Genomic DNA, 17,029 nt, shown 5'->3' with positions numbered 1-17,029 from the left:
GTGCCTCCGCGACTGTCCCGGGGCCGGGCCCGCAGCCAGGGCAGGACCCCGCCGCGGCCGGGATGGGGCGGTGCCCTGCCGGGCCGGGGCAGCCCTAGACGCGCCCGACGGCGCGGGGATCCCCAGCGCCTCCTGCTTGAGAAGGGAGAGCCCCACCGGGCGGGGGTCTCCTGCATGACCCCGGGCAAAGCCCCCAGCGGGAATGAAGGCACAAAACAAAGGAGATGGTAGGGGGGCGGATCGAGTCCAGGACACGGGTGGGCTCCAGCATCTGAGCAGAGTCCCACCAGGCTCTTCCACCTCCACTATAAAAAGCAAACGGTGAAGGTGGCAGGGCTCGGGTGGGGTCTGGGGAAGCAGCAGTAATGGGAGCACCCTCCACTACAAATAGCCCGACACAGGCTGTGCTGGGCACTCGGTGCCTGCAGGCACTGGGGGCATCTGCAAGGGGTCTGGGCTCACCAGGAACCTCCCAGGGAGGGGTCTCTGGCACAGGCCTGCCTCTGGCTTAAACTACCTCTGCTGGCCATTCAGCCCAGGTAGCCTTTGGTGGGAGGACTCCCCCAGCAAGTCCCAGGCACAAGCAAAGTTGGAATCCATGTTTCCTGCCTCTCCTAGTTCCTGGACACAAGTGCCTCTGAGGGCTGGATCCTGCCCTCAACGAAGTCAAGAGCCAGATCTCTATTAACTGAATCAGGAGGAAGCCTGGAGTGAGAGAGAAGTCAATATCCCAGCCAGGATGTATTATACCTTCTGCAGGTCAACATGGTGCTAGAGGAAAGGCCAAGGAGAGCTATGCAGCACACTAATCAGAAAGTGGCTGAATGCAGCTGCTCCTCCCTGCACTCTGTAGGACCAGATGGTCATATTTATTCTACTTTGCTAGTCCTCCTCACCCCTATCCTCATTCCGCTCCTTTTACATCTCCTAGAAAGCAGCTTTTTCTGCTTGCCTTTCTCCAGAACCAAAAATAGGTGCTAGCTCAGGAAAAATCTGAAGCCTTCAGGCTCCCAACTTGAGTTTTTTCATCTAAAACAAACAGCCCTTATCCACCCACTAAGATGCCTGCGTCCCTCCAACCTGCTTTAATTCCTCCCAGTTGCCTGTTTGGAAGTTGCAGTCATACCCAGCTCCAGGAGGCCTTGGACCATCTGTAGATACTAATGAAGGCTGGATGGTGGCCCCTTGATGTGTCAGTTGCTGAGTTCCCTGAGGACATGGAAGAAGGGGGATACTTCTTTATAAGAAAGAGCTCAGTCCGGATTCTAAGTCCAAATCAATGTTAAATTCGAGAGATGCTTGTCAGGTCTATTGCATTTATAACATGCTTACACAACATTTAGCATAATGTGGCCCCAGCTCAGAAATCAGGGCTTCTGAGCAGAACCTGTGTAATCAGACTAGTGTCTGTATAACCAGAGCTGATAGTCACTTTGTACAGAGATTTGGTGCACTGGCTCAGCAATCCTCCTTATCAGAGACTCCTGGCACTGCCACCTGAGAAGGGCCCATGCCTACCCTCTAGTGAAGTAGAAAAGTCCACTGTGTGTGTATGCACATAAAAGGTAGTAATGCTGTGCAGTAATGTTAGAAATAAGGAAACGGTCTCTAGAGAGAGGAGACTGTACTTACCACTGTGGTCTTGCCCCTTGCAGCTGTGTTCATGTTGGGGTGTCCCAGAATCGGAGAGGGACAGAGCTGGGCTGCGAGCCTCTGAGTCCGTCAGCAGGTTGAAATCCATTTTGTAGAAATGAGGGATGGTGATGTAGGAGGAGGAGGAATCTGTGGAAACAGGCATAGGGTGAGTAGGGTGGAAAAGCTAAAATTGTTTCCTCTCTTCATCACCCCGAGTAGGGACAGAGGAACTAGGAAAAGTAAAGGCAACCTGTGGGCATAGATCCCCAGCTGAGGCTGAATTTCCTGGCTGAAAGGGGACAGGCTGGCTGCAGTTCTTACCAAACTCTGTGCTCAGCTACCCTATAAATCAAAGATCATCTAGCAGTGCTTCTATTTGCAGCCTTCAGAGATACAGCCTCCGATTTATAGGTGACATTCAGACTTAAATAGCAACATCAGGAGCAGGCTGTGTAATGGAGATCTGAGGAAGTGGCCCTGCAGCTAGCCAAGTGTAGTTAGCACCTTCCCCAAACATCCAGCTCTCCCCATCTTTCCCTGCAATATTTTCCCTCCCCTTTCTCCTTTTGCTTCTTAACAAGCTGGTCGAGTATAAATAATGTTAGATAGACAAAGACAGGACCAGAGATTTTCAGTGGTATAAACATAGGCTCAGATACACAAGCATATATGTACACAGAAACCAGGGTTACAAACAGGAAGGCAAGAAACACATACACCAAAATATTATCAAAATACAAGTTGACCTAGAATATTGCAAATTAATGCAGTTTTTTCAGCAACAAGATAGACTCATTATGACCATGATGAATCCTACACTAAACAAAAGTCTTTGGGTGCTTGGGGGCCACACAATCTTGAGTGAAATAGCAGATCACTTCTAAACAAATCCACATTTTGGGTTTTGCCTTCAGCTCCCAGGTGCCTCTCCAGGGACCCCAAAGGTCCATGTTGTGCCACTCATTGCCTAAATCAACCAAGCTGGAGTGCAGTCAGCATTGTTCAGTGATTATAGAAACCTTAAAGATTCCCTTCCACCTCTTAGCCTGAGGCTGCAGAAGTCAGTTCTGTCACATTTTTCCTAGAGGATATCAATGTCCTACAGATATTGCATATTAAAGAATAGTCAAATTGGAGGAAAAGAGGCTTTGATTCTGATTATGGGTATCTGAAGTACAAAGTAGACAGTTTTGGATCTATCCCTAAGAGTTAAGTGCCCTGCCATGTGTTGCTAGAAAGGGGAATTACCTTGGATATATAGTAAGGTCTCAGGTTTTAATCAGTGACCATGCTGTCACTCAGTGCTAGATCTTTATATAGATGCATTCATGGAGGAGGATGTGTTCCATAGACCTGCTTATTTCATAAAGAGTAACATGCAGCAAATTTTTAAGTATCCTTTATGTGTGCTGATTATTTCTACTCTACAGCCAGCAACCAAGCTTTGCTAAAATGTAGTAGTGACTGGCCTAAAGCAATAAATTGAGATCCAGGTTAGGATTTCAGAGACTTGGCTGCTTGCATACGGAGTTTTGGCACATTACAAATCTAGATCAATTGTGAAATGTAGATGCTTTGAAAGCTCTCCTACACATCCAAAATTCAGTGCATTAGAGATTAGGACTTCTAATTGGGCTATTGGCTTGGACTAGCCTGTGGAAATAAAGGATTATAACTCTTGTGAGATGCCTCATAGATCACTTCTGAAAATGTATTATTGGCTTTATTCTGTCCCAGCCAAAGTCAGCTGAGGTCTGGGGGAAAAAGAAACTCTCCCACTGCGTACAATTGGCAGAGGTAAGATGAGTATCTTTAAAAAGCCAATTTTAATATCTATAAAGTGAAAGATATAAGACATGGCAAGATGAAGGGGGATGCCTTATTAATTCTGATAATTCTTATTTAATATTTTGTGACAGATCTTAGTCATGAAACCAAAGGCATCTTTATGCTTGCTACATGCTACCTCGGTTCTCACTTTTTCTTAACACCTTGCCCCCTCTCTCTTTCCTAGGTACTGATAAATTTGTCTTGACATTGTTCTGAATTTACTCTCCTCTTTCTTTGTAAGGCTTCTGTTTAAAAAATAGTCATAGTTGCCCCAGTGCCCCTTTTTCAAGTCACAAGGCTTCTGTTCCCTTATGCAGGGAGAAGAGGCAGGAGCTACTTGTTCACTGGGAGGCTGGTTCTTACTTCCACCTCATTGCAGTCCTGGCCTTTGATGTCTGCAGACTGCGTAAGCTCCTTGACAGCAGCAGGGCATAGCCCTGTTGCTTTTCACCATGTGTATGTACATGGAGCGATGTGACAGGGGCTGTGTTTTCTTTAATACCTTTGCATGGAGAAGGGGGGAGTCCATCTGCTGCTGATATTGCCATGGCTTTTAGCATTACTCTTGGAATTATGCAGAAACGCGCAGTGAATTAATTCCTTGGATTAAGTCTTGATTAAGATGTGTGTCACTTTGCTGTCTCAGAATTTATTAAGAGCCCTTCTTGAGAAGGCGGCAGATGGAATTTCTGCCCAATGTTTGTAGATGATAATTTCCCCTCTTCTACAGCCATTTGCATATGATTGCATCTGTCAAGCACAATTTCCTCTCTTCTAGGGCTTGACTCCACACTGGACCAGATTTAAGGAGGAATTCAGCCTCCTGCCTGTCTGTAGCTAAAAGACACGTCCATCCTATTGGGTCCTACTTGCACTGCAGCCTCACCCTCTTCTGTTCTGCAGTGTATGTGGTCATCTTAAATGTGTGCAAACACTAACAAGCCGCAAGGGGGGCATTTCCCATCCACTGTGAACAGATGTAAATGATGAGATGGGGGAGAATCCAGTTCACTGGCTTAAAACCACACTCAGTTCCAGGTTAACAATAGCAAGGGTAAATCGACTATATAGATGCAGTACAACCAGTTTAAATTACTAAAATGCTTAGCAAGGTACCTGGACTAATCCCATTTGAAGAAAAAAAAAAAGTAGGTCCATTTACTACCAAATTGTGAGAAACCTGTTTGACTGAAACCATTTTTACGGGCAAGTTTGTTTTGTTTTGTTTTGTTTTTTGTTTTAATTCAGTTTGCAGCTTGGAGAGTTTGAAAGAAAGAAAAATCAACTGCTTGTAGGGCAATGGAAACCTTTTCAGACCACTGAAATGCACCAAATCACGTGCATTTTAGGTAAGCAAACTATTGGGCTAGGGTGTGTCTGCATACATTCCCCAGCCCTGTTGCAAAAAGAATGTGCGTGTGGCAAGTATAAGCTGATTTTGTTGATGTAGTTGCCCCAACACAACCTCACGCAACTGGAGAAGAGGGGCTATAGCTATTCTTTACCACCATAAAGTTGAATTACTTGAATTTCATGTGGATTTCATCTTAGGTGAAGAGATCACAAAAAGACAGTTCATGAGTTTGAGACAGACTAGAGGCTTCCCTCTATTGCCCTAGCTGTACACAACTGCCTGCTCATTCAGGTGAAGAAATCAAAAGTGGCCAGATGTGATGTTAGTCTCATCCTTCCCTTGGTACAACTACTTACAGAAACTGGTGTATGTGTTTTTTGTAATGGACCATGAGGCTCAGACAAGCTTTTGATTCTTTTGTAATTTATCTCTTCTTGGGTAAGTTTGTTATTACAGCATGTGTCACTTGGGCAGGTATTGTACAGCTGCATCTGACATGACCTTGTCTACCAAATAGCATCCATTTTAAGGCAAAATGTCTCTACCTGAGAGCCACAATCACACTCACCTGCTTGTACTGCTAAATAGGAGGGAAAAAAGCATAGAAACTTTGAAAGCTAGTTGCTTGAGGAAAACAACTTGTCATACCCTGGAAATTGGGATCCCTCAGAATAATTGGTACTGTAATCTTTACTGAGCAGAGGGAGCAAAACAACAAATAAGTAAACCTATTTCCTCATAATTTTTCCATGTGGGCAAACTGAAGTCCTTTCTCCAAGTTATTCTGTAGGGCTGCTGGGCCCTATTTATGGAGGGGGTGGGGGGTCCCTTTGGCATTTGTTTGAATTTTAGTACTGTTGGAAAGAGCTGGTTTGACTAAGCCTAGGGCAGCCTGGGCTTTGTCTGGCATTGCCTGCTCCAATCTTTCAAAACCTACAGGATTCAAGCTCCAAACTATCATAAAACTAACTGAAATAATGAACTTTCATAAAAGTATCTTCAGTTTTGTTTGTCTTCTGGCTTCTGAGCTTGCGTCTTTCACATTTACAAGCTTTTCTGCACAACCATGAGGACTAAAGACCGACTTGGTAAACACTAAGATTCTCGTGTTATCACATGACTCCAGGAGCTGGGGTTTATGAACTCTCATACGACAAAATAAGTGGAGGCAAGACTCTTAACCCATCCCAGGAGCATTCGGCTAAAGGAAACAACATTTAAACACATACTCTAGTTCTTATACCTCTCCAGCAGATATAGCTGGGATAAGCAATCCACAGAGCTTTGAGATATATAAGTCTCCATATATAGGCTCTTTCCTTCTAGTAGAAGGCAAGGTAGATCTACCATGCCTTCTGCTTCTCTTCATTCAAGCCACTGCCTACATGCTTTGTGGGGTTTTCTGTTGTTGTTTTTTTTCTTCCACAATCCTTTTGCCAGCCCTGGTATTAGCCATGTACCAAATGGAGTGAAAGCCGGCATCATAAAGGAGTTCAAATTCTTTCCATTTCTTTCCCAGCATGCTTTACATTGGAAGGCCGGATTTCCTTTTCCCATTGTGGTACATAACTAAGTCTGCTGGGTTCTGACTAGTTTCCCAGTAAGGATTAACTCTTTCAAAGTGTTTTGCATTCTTATTCTAATTCTTTAGACTTTTTTTCCTTCCCCTCAAAGTTGGATTGTCCTCCTCTCTGAGACTGGATAGTGGGAAGAGGTTCACTTCTTCTCCAAGGGTTCCAGTCCCTAGCAAATAAACAGGAAGAACCAGCCTTATTTGGTGTGGTCTTTGCTTTTACTTTTTCCTTCTTTAAAACACACACACACACACACACACACACACACACAAAACTTGCATTCCTAGTGACTCCGCTCAGTCATACAATGGCAAATATACCATGGCTGCTTGGGTTAAACTCAGAACCTGAAGCCAAAATTAACTGCAGCTAATCGTAATGGTGGCTCTTGCAATGAGGACAGTAGACTTGAGACTGATAAACATGTCACATACTTTCATGTGCTACCATCAGGCAATTAAAAAACAATTCCATAGTGCAAAGCTAGGCAGATTTTTACCTACAGGTTGCCTCTTGAGTTGCCTTTTAGGTAGAGGCTGAAACTTGCTCCCAAAGTGGCTGTGTTTCACCTTTTGGTTATCTTCTGGGGTCAAGGTACAAGTGAGTTATCCCATTAGATTTCCTATTCTTCCTTCACTCCATCAATACATACAAGAAACCAAGCTGCTGGGAATAGCTCTTCTCCTGATGGAACTTACTTGATTAGTTTCTCTCTCTCTCCTAAGAGACTCTACTCCCCCTTGCACTCACATTCACCTCTCTCCTGTGGGCAGGCTTATTTTTAGCAGAGATAAACATTCTGGGGTTTTATTTAATTGCACAGTTTCATGAGGACAATGTGTTTCTCTTCACTTTGGTCCCTGAGAGAGGGGCCTGGTCCAAGGCAAAATAGCACTCACTCTGCCACCTCTGGCAGGTTAAAGTGTGTGTGTTGGGGGGGGAAGTAGGCTGGGGCTGTACAGGGGGACCAAGGTTCCTGTCAGTCTTCTCCAGGAGGAGTGGCTAGTTAGCCAAATTCTCAGACTGGGACTTTACTGTTCAGAGCACTGTAGGTCTGGATTTAAAATGTCTCTGGCTACAGCTTAGAAACACACATGAACAGGAAAGTCTTGCATGTGAGCTCATGCAAGTATGCACTTTTCATACTAGAGTCTCTTATAGTTGCATGCCAACTGAAAATAAAAGGCAGGGACATAAGCCCCTATCCTGATCTCCATTTTCTCCAAAATATAGGAATACAAATAAGAAGAGACCTAGGGTTGTCTGCTGCAAAACCTCTCAGTTTAACTTCCCTAAGTTTCTAATCTTAATGGAATTGCAACAGGAACTAAGAGAGACCATTAATCACTGCAAGATAAACAGCAGCAGTAAACCAGTTACCCAGAGTACAAGTCCATTACAGGACGGGAGAGTAATATACCTTCCTCCAAAGATATAAGGTTCTGCACAGCACTGGGCTGGATGAGCAGCATGTGCAGGCGCATGCTGTTAAATGGATCACCACCCCAGAGTTGAGGCTGAGTCACAGTTTATAATAAACCCTCTTCCTTGATTTAGTTCTTGCATTCCCAGCTGCAATTTGGCACTAGCTTCTGAGCTTCTCCACTGGTGATATGATGTTTTTGGTGGCCATTGGGTGTTTGGTTTTTTTGACAGCTCTTTTTAAAACATAGTTATTTTTTTCCCCCTTGTCCTCAGTAAGGGCTGCAAAACCCCTCTGTGACAGTGGATGTTGTTTAAAAACTGCCTGGTTATAGTGCTAGCCGATTTCCTCACACTTGCAGAGGTATTTCCCCACCACTTTGAGTTGACACTGGGAACATAAAACACCGTCTAAACTGGAACCCGGTGGGCCCTGGCAAAGGAAACTTGCACCTTCAAGAGCTAGAAGGACAGAAAAGGCATGTCCAGAAATGAGTTTGCATTCTGTTTATAATGTCCTACTCAAAGCTGTCTGAAAGTGATCATTACACCAGAGGGGTCAGGAGATATGAACCTGCCACTGTCTTAGTTTATGATTTCTGTAAATGACTTAACTGTTCTGAGCCTCCATTTCTCATCTCTAAAATAATGTTAATGATCCTGATCTATTTGGCAGGGACACTAAGGCTAAAGTCACTTAAGGACTTTCAGGTTCTTAAACAAGTACTAGGGAAATGTCTGGTGTCACTGGATATTGCATCATTAGGCTGACAGTAGGTAATCTTACTACTTACCCTTCAGAACAAGCATATATTTGGGGAGAAGGTCTAAACTTGATATCTCTGTTCAAGGCAAACAACAGGTTAATGCTACACTATGGTAGATTTTAATGGCTGCATAGGAAATATCACAAGGATTGACAGTTCTGTGTCCAGGGTGAAGAACTGTGGTGCACTTTGTCTCTTATGCCCCTAGGGATGAACTGTGATGTAATAATGGCTCATGCGTAAGAGGTCATCCACACTATCTTCCTCCCAAACTGATGTGTCAGGTGTTCCAGGGGACTGACCATCCCAGATCCACTGCTAAGTGTATTGGGTATAAAAGAATCTTTGAACCACATAGGCCTGAGGAGACAGCCCTTGTATGGGACATGATAGATATCTCAAGGTAAAGTGCCATCATTAGGCTCTTTCACGCTGCTGTTAATTTGGCTTTACATATTTTAACACGCACTGAATTCAACAAAAGCAGGAAATGCAGAGTTCATTACAATATGGAAGGAAATCCATATTAAACAGCCAATAGAAACCTGAACCCCCTGCTTCTCTTCTACCCTAAATGTTGTTATATTATAAACAGGCTTTATAGATTCTTAAAATAAGTCTTGCTACATTCAAAATACTTTTCCTGTTTGATACTTGGATACTTTGGCCCTTATCTATGGTACAGGTATTTGCCAATACAGCCATCTCCATCAAGGATGAAACCTCTCACTGACTTAGCCATCCCACCACACCATAGGGTAGCTGTAGTTTTATGGGTTTTCCCAGATGCTAAGCAAAACGAATTGTAAGGCAGGTGAAAAGCTGGGTTCAGGTGCACCAGCAAAAGTGCTGTTCTACCAGCAGAAGTTGTGTCCATGGTGGAAGTGCTTTGCTGACATCATGTATCCATATACCTGCAGTGGCAAAGTGCCGCAGAGGTCAACCTGGGATAAGGAATGGGTACAACGGGGAAACTAGAGGGGCTTAGTCACTTTCAGTTTGGGAGTGGGGGGAAAGATGATTCTCAAGATAAAATCTTGAGACTTAAAATGACTTCAGAGTATGGAGAGATTCAGTGTTTGATCTGTATGTGCAGATCATACTGACCTCTGTATCCCTATGGTTCATCTAAGCCTATAGCTCTTCCGTATTGATTTGGAAAAAAACTCTCATGCAAGTTCAGGACCCAAGGCTGTATCTACATAGAAGAATCACCAAGGAGGAAGCTAAAATGTGCAAGGAACTGTGACCCCCTTGTAGAGGTGGAGCCAAACAGGAAGATTGCAGACAGAACCATGCATGGAATAGAGAGCCAGCATCCTGTTTTCACTTGAATGACACAAACTGTATCTTCCACTCAAGGAACCAAGATTTAGGGCCACACACTGGCTCCAGAGAGACAGGCCTGGACTAAACAAGGATGCCGTTATTCTAATATTACTATTCTGCAAAGAAGTTTGAATTTAATACTGAAATAACTGAATGGCTCCAGCTCTATATCAATGTAATGGTAGTCACTGTAAAAGATATTTATATTGATCTGGTTAATACCTGCAAATTAAGGTTCTGTGGAGGCGCACCTTGAGGTAGGACATATATTACCCTAGTTATAGCTGTGCAATCTCTGCTGATGTCAGCAAGTTTTGTATGCAAAATGAAGGGCAGTATATGACTCAGACATTACCAAAGACTTAAAGAATCCTTATGATTAGTAAACAAGCTTGAGATAGCCCTAATCAAGAGTGATGCACAGCAGAGAAGGTCAGAAAGAATCAGCCATGTCATTTGTCTGTAATGCACTTTCCATATCTCTAGCCTTGGTGTAGTGACTGCTATAGAGCTGCTATAGTTTACAGACTGTCAGCATTTCTGTTATAAATCTTTTCTGGAGAAGTTTGACTTGATGGTAAACATTTGTTCTGTGAAGAAACTTGGCAAAGGCAAGAGCAGCCTGAAAGAAGCTTGGTTGGGGTGGATGTTATAACCCCCCGGTGGATGTTACACCCCCCCCCCCCCCCCAAAAAAAACAAAACAAAACAAAAAACCCCCAAAAGCACAAAAAAAACCCCCTGTGGAACGGTCCTGCTTGTAGTGTTCAGAAGAGAGAAAAAGGAAAAACGCCACTGGAATTTTGATTCCCTTGTATACTCCTCTCGCCAAAGAGTGGCTTCAATGGTTAAATCAAGATTCCAAAAGAGGTTGGTTTCCTTTGTAGGAGATGTATTGCCTTAAAGTGCAAACCCACAATGATGGAGAGGGTTATGTCAGTTGTCTGGCAGCAAGCGTTCTTGAGGATTTTTTTAAAGAGAATTTAGGATTAAAAAATAAATAAAAATCACCCCCCCCCTTTAGAAATAAAGCCTTTGCATTTTACAGATCGTCTAAGAGTAAAACAAGCAGATGATCTCAGACCATAGTGTACGGAGGAAAAGGAGACGGAATATACGCCAGCTGACAGTCCCTAGATTTGAATGGCTGGGGGTAGGGCGTCTCTGTGATTGATGCTAGAACTTGCTTCCCCCACTTCTCAGTCTGACAGAGTTGGCATTTATGGACCTTGCAACATGCCCTGAAGGTCAGTCTGTTTACCCAGGCATTGTCTGAAGGGGCCAAGGGGGGGATTATTGTTTGTAATAGGGAGGAGCTGATGTTGGGCCAGATCCTTCAAGTCCTCTGTGAACAGCAGTCCTGCTGACTTCCAATGGAGATCAGCACACCCAGGGCTTGCAGAATGGAGCCCATTGGTTGGCTGACATAGTACATAGTTTGCTCCCATCATAAAAAACCTTCAGGCACATTTATAAACTGCACAGGAGAAAGGGGAGACTTAAAATGTACTGAGATTTCCTGCCAATGCAAAATATGCTAATAGAGCTCAATCCTTTAGTCCATAGGTTGAAGAGGGAGTTTAGGGTGAATCTTTCCTAAATGTCTGATTTTTTAAAAAATATTTTTTTAGTGCCAAAAATAGACAGCTTTCTATTCACAAATTTGGTAGTAAACTTAACACCAGAAATAATCATGAAACCAGTGCCCTAAAGTTTTGGTATGCACGCACACACAGTACACTTCAAAATGCAGCATGAATATTTTTTTTTTGTTCCTCTTGGGTCTAGTTTCCGTTGCATCACGCAGTGGAAGTAAACTGGTGAGGAATTTTGGATGAACAAGACATGCAGATTCAGCTCCATAGTTCATCATATATAATTTGTCACTAAAACAATCCCAGTGAAAAAGAAAAGGTCAGGAAAGAGGCTCGTGAAAAGTCTCAAATAAATTGGCAAGGAGACAGGTCTGGTTAGATCACACACTTCAAAATATTTAGTGATTTCTCCTGCTTCTTGGCCTGAAATCTTTACAGTGAGAAATTCTTTGGCCTCATCAAAATCAGGACAGCGTAATTGCCTGCCATTAAACGTAACATGCAACTTAGTGGCACAGAGTAGAGATTCCTAAGGATTTGTACCCTGCATTCACTTGCTTGGGTGCATAATCCTAGTTTGTTCTAGTGTTAACACACATCTGAGCCAATACACTGAAGAGCTCTAAATCAGAGTCTGAGGGCTTTTCAAGTCTATAAACCTGCCAACAAAAATTTAAGTCACAGTATCCGTTTAAACGTGACACAAAGGTGCAGTCCTGTACTGTGTATGTGAAATTTTCTTCTGTTTTAGCGTGGATTCTATACTCCAATCAGGGGTATGATGCAGTACTGTGAATTTAACTTAAACCCGAAATTGCATTTAAGATTTGATCCAATACTCCACTTTTCTAAAACTACCATTTTGATACGACTTCAGAGCCAGCATCAAATCCATACAGAAACATTTCTAGAATTAACCGCCCCTCAAAAAATTAAACAATTAGCAAAAGAAATCTTTCCTTGTAGTAACCAAGGCTCAAATTTAGCAGCATCACAAATAAAACAGATGACACAAAAAAAGAAAAGTAGTGTGTTTGTTTCCCCCTCCCCCCGTTGTCTGAACTCAGAAACAAATTGGAAAAAAAAATGACAAAATAAAAAGGATTTTTAAAATGTTCTAATCTCAACATTATTTTAGAAAGATGGATAAATAATTGTGTTTTAAAATATAAAATTAAATTGATATTTTCTGTAGCCACAAAAGGCAGGTAATCTCCATTTGTGGTTGAATCACTTTACTTTATTTCCATATATCAGGACTCCTTAAAAATACAATTGTTACTGTATAAAGGGCACCATTACCCGAGACGGAAGGAGTAGCTGAAGCATAGCCATAAACAGGCAGCACATTCAGTTGGAAATGTGATTGGGGAGAAAATTAAAAAAAAAAAAACAACAGTTGTAGGCTGCGTGCTGGCTCCCAGCAAATGTGTTTGTTTTTAGACTTGCTCATCCCTATTTTTAAATATCAGCCTCCTTGCTCTATAAGTCCACGCAAATTGGAGAAACAGACTGACCGTAGCCCCAGTGCTGCAAGCAAATACTTGTGTTTATGTGAAGACTCATTTATGTGAGGGTCTGCTTGCATGGAGTAGTTTGTTGGATCAGGGTCTTGCAGGGAAGGTATAAAACGCACTCTGTCCACAAAGCGTTCTACAGTACTGAATACATGAAGTTAAACAACCTGGATGGGAGAAACAGCTCTATCAGTTTTTGGGATCAAAGGATTAGGTAAACATTTTCAGACAGATGCACGCTTTAAGCTTGTGTTTCTTTCATTCAGAAAGTCTCCGCTACTGATCTGGGGAGTCAAGTTTGAGACCAGACAAAGCCTAATTGTCTTACATACTGAGTACCCCCCAACACAGCCAAGGTCAATGGGAAATGCGGAGTGTTCAGCAACACAGGACTATATCAGGCCCAAGAGGTCTAAACCTGGCTACAGAAAATGGCTGCTTATGAAAATGTTGACCTCCGTATCTCTGACTTTTCTCCACCCTCAAGAAAAGGGTAATATACTTGTCTACCTCAGAGATGGGCTGTGAAACTTAATTGTCTGCAGAGCACTTGGAGATAGTGAATAGAGCACTGAACTAAGGCTCGAGAAACCTGTTTCAGGTTCTGCTATTGATCGGTTGGGCAAGCCACTTCATCTCTCTGTGGCTCTATTTTTCCATCTGCCAGGTGGAGATGCTGCTGCTGTCCTCCTTGGGAAAGCATCCTGAGACTTAATGATGAAAAGCTGACAAAAAGTTAAATAGTATGATTGAGAGAGAAGCATTTAAGTGCAAGTTATAATGAATGTGTCCAAGACAAAACCTATTCCCATTAATACTAGCGGCAAAATTCTTACTCTTCCACTGAAGCGCAGGGAATTTGCAGGAAAATGAAATGCAAGCAGTGAACACTTGGTGAGGTAAGAATGAAGGGGAGACTTCCCCAAACACAGGGATTCTGTGCACAGCCTAACAACAACGGGATCAGTTCTGATTAACTCCGAAAAATTAATCTCCTATTTCCTCACTGAAAGGCAACTTTTAAATATTTAATTGCTATACATACTGTAGAATGATAGCTCTATATATGAAGATATAACAGGAACTTGTTCTGGGTACATTATATTATCCCCTTGCAGAAGGATTTCCCTTAGGTCAAACGGATATCAGGCAACATCTTCTCTAGAGCAGATAGTTGCTACCCCATAACTCCTCAGGCCTCATCTTGGCCCGAATGCTATTGATCCTCCTGTGACAGTTCACAGGCTCCCTTAAATGCACCAAGAAGTCCAGCAGCTAATAACCAGCTTCATTCAATTCCCAGTCACATTATTATCCAATCTGCCAGATGCATTAATATTCAGAGGTGAAATGGGAGGGAGGGCAAGGGTACTGGGGGAGGGGGAGCACAGAGAGGAAGAGGGGAAACCAGCACCAAGCTGGTGTCATCAAGAATCCTCTCTTACAGTCGGCTTGAAAAACAACTAATTTGAGCACCCTGTTGACAGGGGAGTGTCCCTAAATAGCCTCGGCATTAACTTCTACTCCAATTTGTAAACAGGGCACAGGAGGGCTGAATGAGGGAAAAGATGCAATGGTTTGCCAGATATGTTCTCTACCTTTTCTCTACACTGAGCCCAGCTCAAGGGCTTGGTCCTGTGGAGTGCTAAGCACCCTCTGCTCCTGCAGAAACCGCTACCTGGGAAAGGTACCTGGCACCCTTTTGAAGCAGGCCCCAAGTAACTAACATTATTGATCTCCAAAGGTGTCATGGGCCAGTTCTGTGCCCTGAAGGGGCAGTGCACAATGCAGGGGCAGTAGCTGGGGTTTCACAGCTGCAGCAGATGTTGCCTCCCTTTTTTGCTGCCAATACACTTCTTGAACAGCCATTTAAGCACCAATTTTTCAGCATCAAAAATGAAGTCAAGGTTAACCCTCTTGGATTCCCCCTCCTCCCTCCCGCTTCTGTCTACTGCTGCCCCTGAATTATTTGCTACCCCCACCCAGGCACTGCTAAGCCCGTCACTGCTCCATGTTCCCCAGCTGTGCCAGAGCCAGCGCGGGAGCTACTGTACAGAAGGTGCAAGATGCTGGGGGCAGGGTGAGGCACCCCATTCTGTTCCAGTCCCTCCCCACCATATGGAAAGCCCAGGGCTTGTGTCCTTCTCACCACCACTAAATAAGCTACTATTGATCTCCCTCTTGAAAAGAGAGACAATTTCAGAACCTTCTCAGCTCTGCCATGCTTTTCTACACTACTTGGTACTTTGGGTCTCCCTTTCCTATATTCCTGACTGTTGCCCTGGACAGGCCGTTGTCCTGTCCTGCTGCTCCTGGATCAACATTCTAGCTCTGTTTCGCATAGCTGAATAGGCAGGATTCATGTTGTGCCCCAGGTACATCTGTCTGTATTTCTTCCTGCGAGTCAGGACTGGGACTCCATCTTCCTCTAGGAGAAGCTTCCTATTTTTTCCCTCTCTCCTAAGCAGTCTTTGAACACAGGCTCACCCCTCTCTTATATTCTTCAGCATCCTTTAGCAAAACAGAAGTTTCTTTTATCTTCCCTCATGAAATGTATTCAGCATTTTTAAATGCATAAACCCACTACCCAAACTGAGTCCTATAGAAGTGCAATATGTAGTAGTAGTAGTAAGGGAGATTTTTTGCAATTATTTTTGACAGATGAAAAGGCACTTGTTTGAAATCAGTGCCCTAAGATTAAAAAACAACAACAACAACAACCCCCCCCCAAAAAAACAATTCTGGTAGAGGCCTGTAAATGAGGTCTTGTGGAGACTAGGCTGTAGCAATTTTATGGTCTTCAGCCCAGCCTCAGGGGGGGTTGTGGGTGGCAGGAGAAAGCCACCCCAGTTAAAACTTTCCTGTTGGATTTCTATGTGAAAGAGATGCTTTTTGAGGAATATTGGGAACTGATCATGCAGTATCTAGTAGAAACCCCCAGGTTGTAGTGTCCAAATGCTGCTGCTGTCTGATGGGTGCCACGGCCTCTGAACTTCTCTTCTGTTCCCACTGCTCATGTGTCCAACCCACCAAAATGCTCTTACAAAACTCTAAATTATTAAGTAGTCCCCTACCCCTTAATGTAGAAAGATCTAGAGATCAATGGGGTATGGAGGCTGAATTCCCTCTTTAGAGGACTGACAGGACCATGTGGGGATAACTTTCCCTGATGCCACCCTCCCTCCTTGTACTTCTTGCATTTACACTTAAAGGCTCTGGCTTCATTCAAACAGCTTCCTCCTGGAGCCTGGGGCAGGGACTTTGACAATTACTAAAACAGTCCGATTTTCTCAGTCTCGAGGGAGCAACGCGCTTCGAGCTTAGGTCTGCCAGCTCAAGGATCCGATGAGTTACCACTCGGGTTAGTAAGAGGCGCTGGCTCCCTCCGAGGTCCGGCGGAGCCTGATTGCAGCTAGGCATAGACAACAGTTTCGCAGATAGATCAGCTTGAGCTAAATCGATAAGACCCTACAGACCCGTCTGAGTGTCTTTCCCCCGTTACACCCATATAAAAAGCCACCGTCGGGGCTTACCCAGCCTGGCCACACGTGTCACGTGAATCAGCTAAAGGCATAAAGTCAATGGCTTTAGACTCCGGCGTGGCTGCACTCGTTTCCTAGTCAAGTGGCTGAGACGCACGCGGTAGTTTAGGGAGGACTAGAACGGGGATTAACGGGGCTTTGCCTTACTGCATCATTTTCACACCCTGTTCGTACGAACTGCCCCGGGTCTCAAGTCCTACCCGCTCCTAACGTGATTAGGTGCAGGGGGGAAGCTTGTATAGGCGGCCGTGGCGGAAAGACCCTGCGTGGCCGCGAGCCGCGACTCGCCCTTCTGCAACCCGCAGTTGCTCTCGGCTCCGCGCTCCTCGGGGGAGCAGGGGCTGTCCCGGAGCGGGGCGCAGCGAGGACCGCAGCGCGGAGGGTGGCGCGGGCCGCGCGGCATTGGTCGGGCGGCTGCTCCGGGGCAGGACGGCGAGGCTGCCTGGCGCTCGTGCCGAGCGGGCA

General features: G+C 44.3%; 1 protein-coding gene across 2 annotated transcripts in view; it reads right to left on the bottom strand.

Annotated features, from left to right (window-relative positions):
* The window catches only part of PITX3 (paired like homeodomain 3), a 32,894-nt gene that overhangs the window by 14,524 nt on the left and 1,341 nt on the right, over nt 1-17,029 (bottom strand). The window contains exons 2-3 of one of the 2 annotated variants that reach the window (XM_025210452.1): nt 13,023-13,189; nt 1,633-1,782 (exon numbers count right to left, since the gene is read on the bottom strand). In XM_025210452.1, coding sequence (XP_025066237.1) covers nt 1,633-1,782; nt 13,023-13,071 — 199 coding nt within the window. In that variant the 5' untranslated portion in view covers nt 13,072-13,189. The remainder of the gene's footprint in view (nt 1-1,632; nt 1,783-13,022; nt 13,190-17,029) is intronic. The other variant, XM_006014799.3, reaches the window with a different exon arrangement.

Source organism: Alligator sinensis, unplaced genomic scaffold (genome assembly GCF_000455745.1).
Source record: "Alligator sinensis unplaced genomic scaffold, ASM45574v1 scaffold264_1, whole genome shotgun sequence".
In the NCBI taxonomy this organism is placed as follows: Eukaryota; Metazoa; Chordata; order Crocodylia; family Alligatoridae; genus Alligator; species Alligator sinensis.
This window is presented reverse-complemented; position numbering and strand designations above follow the sequence as displayed.